The following is a 12,795-nucleotide window of genomic DNA, read 5'->3' as shown; positions in this document are numbered from 1 at the left end:
ACACCCCTGGTCCACATCCAATGTGACTTGTGTCCAGGACCTGTCTTATAAGGATCGCCACTGGCATGAGGAGTGCTTCAAGTGTGCCAAGTGCAGCCGCTCCCTGGTGGAAAAAGCCTTTGCCGCCAAGGACGAGCTGATGCTATGCACCGAGTGCTACTCCAACGACTACTCTTCCAAGTGCACCACCTGCAAGAAGACCATCATGCCAGGTACATTACCCACGTCCTACAGTATTTCACTACCAGTCAAAAATGTTCCCTACTCCCCCTTGGTAGTTTTGTTTTTTCCAGAGGCTTAAAGTTGATATTATGCTATCACATGACTGGTATACAACAGCAATATAATACTCCAACACTATGCACTAAATCCCCCCCCCCCCACCCCCTCCTCCCCTTCCAAGATAAACACTAATGTTAGTGCGTCCTGGCGTTAGAGATAGCTCGGGGACTATTTTGAGCCGCCATAAAGGTACGGTAGCGCATACTGGCTGAGTGAGCCGCTCTCCTGTGCTTGTGCCAGGTTCTCGTAAAATGGAATACAAGGGCAAAAGCTGGCATGAGACGTGCTTCCTGTGCAACCGCTGCCAGCAGCCTATTGGAACCAAGTCCTTCATCCCCAAAGACGAGGGCTATTTCTGCGTGGGATGCTTCGAGAAACAGTTCGCCTACCAGTGCTGCGCTTGTAAGAAGGTAAGCCCACCGCTCAGAGCTTCGCTTTAGGTGAGCAGGAACTCACACTGCAAAAACTGAAATCTAAGTAAGATGAAATATCTCAAATAAGGGTGATATTTGCTTATTTTCTGTCTGATAAGATCATTCTTCTCACTAAGCAAATTTGATGTTAGAGTGTTTTACTTGTTTTAAGGGTTTTGGTCCTAAATGATGTCAGTAAGATATTACAGGTTGTTGCTGAGGTTTTATGACCTATATTGAGTAAAACATGCTTGAAACTAGAATATCAACTGTTGCAAAGCTGTGTCATCAACACTCACAAGTATAAAACTACTACCGTAATTTCCGGACTATAAGCCGCACCTGACTATAAGCCGCACCAGCTAAATTTAGGGGAACATACAGATTGCTCCATATATAAGCCGCACCCGACTATAAGCCGCAGGGTTTTGATGTGTAATTACCGTAGTATATAGGGGTTCCTGCTACCACGGAGGGGATTGTCGGGACAGAGATGACTGTTTGGGAACGCAAAGCGTCCCATTTATTAACAATAAATCTTTCAATCATTCAATCAAACTTTCACATCTTTGACATGGCGAACAGCATTCGTGCAGAGTACAAATAATACAACGGTGCAAAGTAATACAAAGTGCTCACCTGTACGTTATCAAAATAACCAGCCTACCGGTATATGAAAAGTCAGTCTTTAATCATTGTGTCATCGTCTTCCTCCTGCGTACTAAAACCACCGAAATCCTCTTCGTCGGTGTCGGAGAAAAACAGGCCGTAAATAAGCCGCACCCTTGTATAAGCCGCAGGGACCAGAACGAGGGGAAAAAGTAGCGGCTTATAGTCCGGAAATTACGGTAATTTAAAGGAATAATTTCTTATTTCAAGCATGAAAAAAAAAATCATGACTTTGACACAAATTTGTCTCATAATTAAAACAGATGACAGCCAAATGGACTTTGCTGTTTTATTTTAAATGAAACAATAGAACATACATACTCATATAGTAGTACACTTGTTATTAGTGAGAATATACTTGTTTTAAGGTATTTTGGGGTTCATAGCTAATTTTTCTTGTTTTAGAAAGTCTTGACAAGCCAAATGTTCTTGTTCTATTGGCAGATAATTTTGCTTAGTTCAAATAAAATACCCCTAATTTTTGTATTTTTTTTTCTTGTTTTTGAACACTGACTTTTTGCAGTGCACATTTGGTAAGGAAATTCCAATTCTTAACTCTACTAGAATAATATTAACGTCAAAAATGGGGGGGGTCACATGATCATGGCGACCGGTCACTTCAGTAGCAAATCATCATCGCTTGTTCTACATGTACCTGTACCTTGATGGACTAAATTGTCTAAAGACAGGGGTGTCAAACTTATTTTACATCGGGGGCCACATGGAAAAAAAAAATCTACTCCCAAATGGGCCAGACTGGTAAAATCACGGCACGATAACGTAAAAATAAAGACAACTTCAGATGTTTTTCTTTGTTTAAAAATAGAACAAGCACATTCTGAAAGTGTACAAATCATAATGTTGGTTGTTTTTTTTACACTTACATGTTGCGGTTAATAGTATTCTATCTTTATCAGAGATGTCCGATAATGGCTTTTTTTAGTCCGATATTGTCCAACTCTTAATTACCGATACTGATATCAACCGATACCGATATATACAGTCGTGAAATTAACACATTATTATGCCTAATTTTGTTGTGATGCCCCGCTGGATGCATTAAACAATGTAACAAGGTTTTCCAAATTAAATCAACTCAAGTTATGGAAAAAAAAAGCCATATTTATAATTGAAGTCACAAAGTGCATTTTTTTTTTTTAACATGCCTCAAAACAGCAGCTTGGAATTTGGGACATGCTCTCCATGAGAGAGCATGAGGAGGTTGAGGTGGGCGTGGTTGGGGGGGGGGGGTTAGGGGGTAGCGTGGGGTGTATATTGCAAGGGGTTCTGGGTATTTGTTCTGTTGTGTTTATGTTGTATTACGGTGCGGATGTTCTCCCGAATTGTTTGGTGTGGGTTCACAGTGTGGCGCATATTTGTAACAGTGTTAAAGTTGTTTATACGGACACCCTCAGTGTCTCCTGTATGGCTGTTGACCAAGTATGCCTTGCATTCACTTGTGTGTGTGAAAAGCCGTAGATATTATGTGACTGGGCCGGCACGCAAAGACAGTGCCTTCAAGGTAAATTGACGCTCTGTACTTCTTCCTACGTCCGTGTACACAGCGGCGTTTTAATAAGTCATAAATGTTACTTTTTGAAACCGATACCGATAATTTCCGATATTACATTTTAAAGCATTTATCGGCCGATAATATCGGCAGTCCAATATTATCGGACATCCCTAATCTTTATTTGTCGTTATTTATATTGTCAAAATAAATTATGTGATAATGTTCATCAGTCAACTCATTGGTGTTAATTTCCAATCTATCAAGATAAAAAAATAACATCAAAATCAAATTACAGGATGTTATTCATGTAGTTTGCTCATTTTCCTCGACTGATGTACTAACATCATGTGGTTTATTTTGTACATATGTTGCATCATCAACAACGACACAAAGAATTGCTATTGCGAAATCTAGTGGACACATTTAGAACAGCTGTTTCTTTCATTCAAAAATTTCAGGTTAATTTTTATACTTAGCAAACTCATCCCGCGGGCCGGATAAAACCTGTTTGCGGGCCTGATCCGGAACTCGGGCCGTACGTTTGACAATCCTGGTCTAAAGCAGAGGTCCCCAACCTTTTTGTAGCTGCGGACCGGTCAACGCTTGAAAATTTGTCCCACGGACCGGTGGGAAAAAATTTTTTTTTTACATAAATAAATACAATCATGTGTGCTTACGGACTGTATCCCTGCAGACTGTATTGATCTATATTGATATATAATGTATATATTGTGTTTTTTATGTTGATTTCATAAAAAAAATAAAAAAAATAATAATAATAAAATATATATATATATATATATTTTTTTTTAATTTTATTTATTTTTTTAATTTCGTGTGCGGCCGCCGCGGCCCGGTGGTTGGGGACCACTGGTCTAAAGGATACAATTAAACTTTGTTTCTGCTCAACTTCTACTCAGCAGTGAGTCGACATATCCTTTGCAATAGTCTGAGTGGCGTATAGCAGCATCGCAGCCACGTCTATTCAAAAGCCCATAGAGATAATCACAAATTTAGCATTGCTTTAAATGCCATCATCATGACAGATTTACAACTGTATTTCTAAAACCACCCTAATATATAAGTTGATATTGTAGCCAAATATTTTCCCTAAAGATAAAATGGGGTGGGCAGCACGGTGGAAGAGGGGTTAGTGCGTCTGCCTCACAAAACGAAGGTCCTGAGTAGTCGTGAGTTCAATCCCGGCCTCGGGATCTTTCTGTGTGGAGTTTGCATGTTCTCCCCGTGACTGCGTGGGTTCCCTGCGGGTACTCCGGCTTCCTCCCACCTCCAAAGACACGCACCTGGGGATAGGTTGATTGGCAACACTAAATTGGCCCTAGTGTGTGAATGTGAATGTTGTCTGTCTATCTGTGTTGGCCCTGTGATGAGGTGGCGACTTGTCCAGGGTGTACACCGCCTTCCGCCCGATTGTAGCTGAGATAGGCTCCAGCGCCCCCCGGAACCCCGAAGGGAATAAGCGGTAGAAAATGGATGGATGGATAAAATGGGGTGTGTGGGGGTAAATGAGTGGATTTGAGGGAGCATTAAAGTCCGACCATGTTATGGCTCATATTACTTTCTTTTGAAGGATTTGTAATTTATCTAGATAACTATACTATTGCTGTAATTTAGATGTGGTTCACACAAGGATCTATACAGGATTAAGAAGTGCTTCAAGAGGCAGAGAGTGTCTGGCTTTATAAATTAAGCCAACATATTTTGATAGGTTTGTCGTCAGTCTACCCGAGGGCAGCTGTGGCTACAAAAGTAGCTTACCACCACCAGGTGTGAATGAATGATGGGTTTTTAACATGTAAAGCGACTTTGGGTACTTAGAAAAGCGCTATATAAATCCCAGGTATTATTATTATTATAAACCTTTTCGATGAGATCTAAAATTGTTGTGTTGTGCTGTTTTCTAAAACCATACTGACATGGAGTTAGAACACGCATTTTATTCATGAAACCACTTAAACTATCTTATACGACCCGCTCAAATACTTTGGAAAAAGTGGGTAGTACTGGTATGGGTCGATAATTTTGCACATTATTTTTATCCACGGCTTTAAACATTGGGATGATTTTTGCAGTCTTGATTTTTTTTTTAGGTACTATTCCATAAAACCTAGTCTAAGTAATCTACCCCTATAAAATGTATGTACTTTTGTATATAAAAAAAAATGTTTTGTTAACACATTAAAGGTTTGATTGATTGATTGATTGATTGAGAAGTTTATTGACATCTTAAAGAATTTAATCCATGTAATGCTTTAAAAAGGCAAATGGATGGCACAAAAAGCCAAAAGGCTTGTTTCCATTGCGGTCCATTAAATATTCATCACATTTGATACATTCAAAAATAAAAGATATATAAGCTGTAACATGTATATATGTTAAATAAAATGAATAGACACCCTAAATCAGTGTATTATATTCTGTTGACTTGCATTGATTGGAATCAGACAGGATGTACAGTAGTGCTGATACAGTAGGGAAGGGATTCATATGGCCCCATTCCTGGTTGGATCTCGAGTGAAATGAAAGGGGGTTAATCATTTTACAATGCAGTCAGTTGAAAATGATGGAAAGTGCCACTCAACATACAGGGTTTTTACATATATCAGCAAATCTTATTTACCGTAATGCCTTTAATACCATTTTTAATGCCACTTAAAAAAAATGTACGCCCATGTCCTACCACAAATGGTTATTATATATACCGTAATTTCCGGACTATAAGCCGCTACTTTTTTCCCCTCGTTCTGGTCCCTGCGGCTTATACAACGGTGCGGCTTATTTACGGCCTGTTCTTCTCCGACACCGACGAAGAGGATTTCGGTGGTTTTAGTACGCAGGAGGAAGACGATGACACAATGATTAAAGACTGACTTTTCATATACCGGTAGGCTGGTTATTTTGATAACGTACATGCGAGCACTTTGTATTACTTTGCACCGTTGTATTATTTGTACTCTGCACGAATGCTGTTCGCCATGTCAAAGATGTGAAAGTTTGATTGAATGATTGAAAGATTTATAGTTAATAAATGGGACGCTTTGCGTTCCCAAACAGTCATCTCTGTCCCGACAATCCCCTCCGTGGTAGCAGGAACCCCGATATATTACGGTAATTACACATCAAAACCCTGCGGCTTATAGTTGGGTGCGGCTTATATATGGAGCAATCTGTATTTTCCCCTAGATTTAGCTGGTGCGGCTTATAGTCAGGTGCGGCTTATAGTCCGGAAATTACGGTACTCAAAACTCACAATTGTCTCTATAGACACAATTGTATGCATTTGACAATGATGATTTTGAATAGTTGTTATTTTCTAGTGAATTAGAATTGGCTCATCTGTTTCATCTGAGCAAATGTATTTTTATTTATTCATTTTTCTGCAGTAGTAGCAGCAGCTGACAGTTGTGGTGGCGACAGCAGAAGTAGCTTTGTTGGCCATGCCAAAGAAATTTGGCACCTGTCACTGCTGCCTGCCTTCTGTCGGCGACTTGGGAATAGCCAATAGCCTGTGTGGTTTCACAGCATTGATGCCCATTGAGCAAAGTTTGGAGGCCTTTTTGCACATGCTGCAGAACGCCTCTCTGGGTTTACAATCGACAAGCTTTAACTAAGTTTTGAAAAGTTAGCCAACCACTCTTGCTGAAATTTGCATTTTTTTATTTACCGTATTTTTCGGACTATAAGTCGCATTTTTTTGGGAAATTTATTTGATAAAACCCAACACCAAGAATAGACATTTGAAAGGCAATTTAAAATAAATAAAGAATAGTGAACAACAGGCTGAATAAGTGTACGTGATAAGACGTATAAATAACCAACTGAGAACGTGCCTGGTATGTTAACGTAACATATTATGGTAAGAGTCATTCAAATAACTATAACATATAGAACATGCTATACGTTTACCAAACAATCTGTCACTCCTAATCGCTAAATCCCATGAAATCTTATACGTCTAGTCTCTTACGTGAATGAGCTAAATAATATTATTTGATATTTTACGGTAATGTGTTAATAATTTCACACATAAGTCGCTCCTGAGTATAAGTCGCACCCCCGGCCAAACTATGAAAAAAACTGCGACTTATAGTCCGAAAAATACGATACCTGCCATGTGTTCATTTTCTTGCTTTCACCATAGCAAGAGCACGTTTAGCATTCCAAGCATCCGGTGTTCTGACTTCATGCACCGGCTGTAGACAAAAGCCAATCATCACAAGTACCTTCAATCAAAATTATTAAACTTAACTTAAGCCCTCTAAATAAACATCCAGTTTTGAATTATTTCATCAATATAATATACCCAGAAGTCACTTTTTAAAGTCTATCTCTGTTGAAACGTGCTGTAAAAATGCATATTCTCTGATAATATTCTTTATAATAGCCACTAGGGCTGTGAATCTTTGGGTGTCCCACGATTCGATTCAATATCGATTCTTGGGGTCACGATTCGATTCAAAATCGATTTTTTTTTTTTCAATTCAACACGATTCTCGATTCAAAAACGATTTTTTTCCCGATTCAAAAGGATTCTCTATTCATTCAATACATAGGATTTCAGCAGGATCTACCCCAGTCTGCTGACATGCAAGCAGAGTAGTAGATTTTTGTAAAAAGCTTTTATAATTGTAAAGGACAATGTTTTATCAACTGTTTGCAATAATGTAAATTTGTTTTAACTATTAAATGAACCAAAAATATGACTTATTTTATCTTTGTGAAAATATTGGACACAGTGTGTTGTCAAGCTTATGAGATGCGATGCAAGTGTAAGCCACTGTGACACTATTGTTCTTTTTTTTTTCTTTTTTTTTTATAAATGTCTAATGATAATGTCAATGAGGGATTTGTAATCCCTGCTATGTTGAAATTATAACTAATATTGATACTGTTGTTGATAATATTCATTTTTGTTTCACTACTTTTGGTTTGTTCTGTGTCGTGTTTGTGTCTCCTCTCAATTGCTCTGTTTATTGCAGTTGTTGCTGGGTCGGGTTTGGTTTTGGAATTGGATTTCATTGTTATGGTATTGCTGTGTATTGTTTTGTTGGATTGATTAATTTAGAAAAAAAAAAAAAAAACATTTTTTTTTTTAAATAAAAAAAAAAAATCGATTTTTTAAAAATGAGAATCGATTCTGAATCGCACAACGTGAGAATCGCGATTCGAATTTGAATCGATTTTTTCCCACACCCCTAATAGCCACAAACTGGAGGATACGTTTTTTTTAATCAGGATACAATTTGAAAAAAAAAAAAGTTAATAGGTTCTATGGAATAACAAATGAACATCTAGGAATGCAAATGATGCATGTGTTTGGAAATGGATGACTGATTTAAACATTTTAGAAAAAGACATGTTATGGAATGATGTAATAATTTTCATGCCCAGAACCCTCTGAGACCCTTTCCACCTCCTCTCCCATGATGTAGATGGGCTGGATGGGCTCAGTGATTTTTTTTTCCTGAAATCAACAATCAGCTCCTTGGACTTTGTGGGGTTGAGAATGAGGTTGTTTTTCCACACAGTGGTCTAACAGTGCCTTCACCTCTTCTCTATAGGCAGTCTCGTCCCTTTTCCCGTTTCAATGCCCTTCCGACCTAATGGGCACCCCTGGCCTAAACAATACAATATTTTACCGTTCTTAAAACACTCTTGTGTGGACAGGGTTGAGACTTAAGTATTTGTGTATGTCGTCCACTAGGCCATTACCACCGGCGGAGTGACCTACCAGGAGAAGCCGTGGCACCGCGAGTGCTTCCTGTGTATTAGCTGCAGGAAGCAACTCTCAGGCCAGCGCTTCACCTCCAAGGACAACTACCCTTACTGCCTGGAGTGCTTCAGCGATCTCTACGCAAAGAAGTGTGTTGGCTGCACTAAATCCATCACCAGTGAGTGGCGCTGCCCTACATCCTGTCACGACCATTACCCGCCCATCATGCAAAATACGCAGGAAGTGCATGGGTTTTTTGTTCTTCTGTTTTGTTTTACTCAGGTCTGGCCGGAGCGAAGTACATCTCCTTCGAGGAGCGCCAGTGGCACAGCGAGTGTTTCACCTGCGGGCAGTGCTCCGTCACGCTAGTGGGACGAGGATTCCTCACCCAACGCGACAACATCCTGTGCACCGACTGTGGCAGGGAGAAGTGACCTATCACCCACCTTTGATATGGCAACGCTCCAAGAAGCCAATATTTCTCAACTCAGATGCCAAACAATGCCTGAAGATTTAGTCTTTGCATGGCTAATGCCTAAACGACACTGAATGTTTGACGCTTTCTTTAGTGGGTCATCTCTCTTAAACATTGGGACAGTCCTTAACTAGTTCCTTTCGATTGGTTTGACACCTTGATTTAAGTTCCTCCCCTTTGTGTAATAATAAAGTACTGATTCACAAAGCAGTTTCAATAAAGCAAAAAGCATATGTTGTGCTATGATGGCATTCCATTCATGTCCTAATCTGTTTTCTTGTGGGCGCAATAACATCAGTCTCAGGCTGTGTCTACACTAGTAAGTAAGCAAATTGTGTTTACAAAGCACCTTTCGCAGATAAAATCACAAAGCGCTGTACAAAACACAGGTAAAGTAAAACAACAATTCAACTAAAACAACAGGGGCAACATCATAAAAAGGATACAAAGTGGATTAAAAATGATAGTTAAAAGGTGCATTAACTAAAAGCTTTACTAAAAAGAGAAGTTTTCAAATGTTTCTTAAAAGTTTCAACACAGTCAAGATCACGGAGGGCCTGGTGCAAATTGTTCCAGAGTCTGGGAGCTATAGCCAGGTCTCCACAGGTTTTAAAACGAGTTTTGGGGATCTTTAGAAGACACTGGCCTGAAGACCGGAGGCTGCGCCCTGAAGAGTAGGGGCATAGCAAGTCAGTGATGTACTGAGGGGCCCCTCCATGCAACGCACGGAATGTCAGGACTAAAATCTTAAACTCAATGCGGAATTTAACTGGAAGCCAATGAAGACTGGATAAAACGGGGGTGATTTGGGCTGTTCTGGGTGCACCGGTCAAAAGTCTGGCAGCCGCATTTTGTACAGTCTGAAGTTTCTTTAGCATTGACTTGTTGAAAAGGGTGAAAAGAGAATTGCAATAGTCAATGCGAGAGGAAATGAACGCATGAATGATCCTTTCCAGATCCAATTTTGACAACAAATTTCTCACTTTAGAAATATTTCTGAGATGATAAAAACTGTTTTGGGCAGTTGACGACAGTGACACTAAACCGGATAACCCCTTAAACGAATAATTATTTAGCCTAACCCCCCCCCCGTTTCAGCCACACTAAACCAGCATTTAAGGTTCCCCTCCTCGGACAAATTTTTACACGGGTAAGTGCGCCATCTATTTCTTGAATCTCCAGCTCTTAGCTTTGTATGGACTCATTGATCGTTTACAAACTGAGTTTGGAGAGGAAGTGACACCAGAAAGAACACGCCACAGCCAGCTTCATAACAACTCGTTCGGTAACTTGGCGGCAACCACTAGAAAGATGGAGGCCAGTCATCCAGACATGCCTGTGTTTCTCCTTCTTGTACATGTACAGACGCTTTTGGAAATCACACATGAATACCTTAAGAGAAGGAAACAGGAGATTGCTATGATGTGTTGCCTATCAGCTGTTCTTATTGGCCTGGCCAACCAGGCAGACTACTCCACCGCCACTTGATGGTCAATAGGGGAGGAGCTAATAGACAACACGTCACAGTGGTCAGGTGACCCTTCTAAAGAAGACAGCAATTGACAGTCGAAACATCCATCCATCCATTTTCTACCTCTTATACCTTTCGAGGTCGCGGGTGGTGCTGGAGCCTATCTAATATCAGGTAAAAATTCCATTTAATATACTGAAAATATTGTCTGACTACAAGAACATTTAAAAAGAAAACTAATACATCCTCTTTTTCAATTTTTTGGACAGAAATGGACATTCATTCAAACATAATAATTTGTTGAAAAATATGTTATTGACATGAATCCTATTGATTATCAGTGTTGGGTTAGTTACTGAAAACCAGTAACTAGTTACAGTTACTAGTTACTTAATTTCAAAAGTAACTCAGTTACTTACACCAAAAAGTAATGCGTTACTGTGAAAAGTAACTATTTAGTTACTTCTTTTTTTCCCCCTTTTTTTAAAGCTCCCATTAATGCCCTTTTAGCCTTCATTTCAGTACTGTTATTGCACTGGAGAATAATACAATCTGTTGATCAACTTCACATGCATTTTTATTTTCCTTTTAACATAACTAATGAAAAACAGTGCAACATAAAAAGGCATTCTCCTTTCTTTAAACTTGGACCAATGACCATTAATAAAAAACAAGTTAAAGTGCAACATAAGAAGGCACATCATCTTCCTTGAAACATAGGTAGTGAAATAAAGCCTGACATCTGGAGTGATGCTGCTGTCTTCCACACTTGGAGTCATGGATTGTAGAATCCTTGTTTTCAGTGGCAGGATCATTGACACAGATGGTGAAGTTTTAGTGCTCAGTAGAGATGTAACACTTTTGAGGGGTTTAAGCACCTGGAGGACCTCCTCTGCCACTCTCACATCATCATCAGACAGGTTGATGATGTCTTTGAAATTTGTCTTCAGGGTGTTGTGGGTCAATGCAGAGTATATAGCTGCCTGCTGCTCCAACATATCATAAGTGGAGTTCCACCTTGTTGGGACATCATGTATGAGCTTTATGAGTAGGCAGCTTTAGCATTTCTTGCTTTGTCTTAAGCTCATGAGCAGCTGTTGTGCTTGGGTGGAAGTAGGAAACCTCCTTCCTGATCCTCCCAAGGAGGCGCTCCATCCTATTGACTGAGATGTGATGCCAAATTCACTACATGTGCAAAGCACCTATCTGTGGTCCCAGTCCTGCCTCATTCACTGCAATTATTTGATTTTTGGCATTATCACGTGTGATTGGGATATCTTTATCTTCCATTCCTCCACTGCTTGTGTCAGTACCTGCGCAAGGTGACACTCGTAGAGGGGGCGTGTCTTCTCATCTGCCCGTCTGCTGTGATGAAGTGAGCGCTTAGTTCCCCTGGACGTCCACCCGTCTGTCGTGAGCGCAACAGATGATGCTCGGGATAGTTCATCCACAACTTTTTTATTCTCCTGCTCATAAAGATCTGGCACAAACTTATCGCTGAAGTGGGTGCGCGACGGGATGACGTAACGTGGCTCAAGCACGTTCAACATGTGTTTAAAAGCCTCGTTTTGCACAACGGAGTCTGCACCTATAAACCACCGATTAAATGGCGCGGGGCGTTCAAGCTCCTCCGTTACTCCGCTCGCCATGACCACGCTGTGTGTGGACTGAACGTGCGGACACCTTTTTTTTTTTGTTTCATATATCAAACCGCGGATCACGTGTGTGCCGAACCGAAGACACGCCCCTCCCTCCTCCCCACACCCACACCCAGACACATACAGAGCGCGCCTCTTTTCTTCTCTCCTTGTGACACAGGAAGAATCAGAAGCACGACGCCGCAGCGCTGCAAAAAACACACTCAGATCTTCTGTTTCAAGCCGATACTACATAAAAAATAACGTAAAATAACGCAGTAACGCATCATGTAGTAACGGTAACTGAGTTACTGAATATAAAAAATAACGCGTTAGATTACTAGTTACCGCCGAAACTAACGCCGTTACAGTAACGCGTTACTTTGTAACGTGTTAGTCCCAACACTGTTGATTATAAAAGATTGATAAATGGCATTTCAGTCCAGCTCCTACAGCTCTTAAAGTCTTCTTTACGGGATGAACAGATGGAGTAAGTTTCTCCCAGCTTAATGATTGCTAAAATAAACGTATTAGTTAGTAAATGTAACAATAACACATAAGGAACACAATTAATTCTGATAGAACTTGTCCACCAAAAAGG

At 40.1% G+C, this 12,795-nt stretch overlaps 1 protein-coding gene across 1 annotated transcript in view; it reads left to right on the top strand.

Moving 5' to 3' along the window:
* The window catches only part of LOC133646231 (four and a half LIM domains protein 2-like), a 12,189-nt gene extending 2,859 nt beyond the window's left edge, over positions 1-9,330 (top strand). The window contains exons 2-5 of the mRNA XM_062041393.1: positions 38-212; positions 523-692; positions 8,603-8,789; positions 8,894-9,330. Of these exons, the coding sequence (XP_061897377.1) occupies positions 38-212; positions 523-692; positions 8,603-8,789; positions 8,894-9,045 (684 nt within the window). The 3' untranslated portion in view covers positions 9,046-9,330. The remainder of the gene's footprint in view (positions 1-37; positions 213-522; positions 693-8,602; positions 8,790-8,893) is intronic.
* Positions 9,331-12,795: the final 3,465 nt, after the last annotated feature.

The sequence above is a fragment of the Entelurus aequoreus genome, linkage group LG03 (genome assembly GCF_033978785.1).
Source record: "Entelurus aequoreus isolate RoL-2023_Sb linkage group LG03, RoL_Eaeq_v1.1, whole genome shotgun sequence".
NCBI classification, from domain to species: Eukaryota; Metazoa; Chordata; class Actinopteri; order Syngnathiformes; family Syngnathidae; genus Entelurus; species Entelurus aequoreus.
The sequence above is the reverse complement of the archived record's forward strand: the minus strand, read 5'-3'. Positions and strand labels throughout refer to the sequence as shown.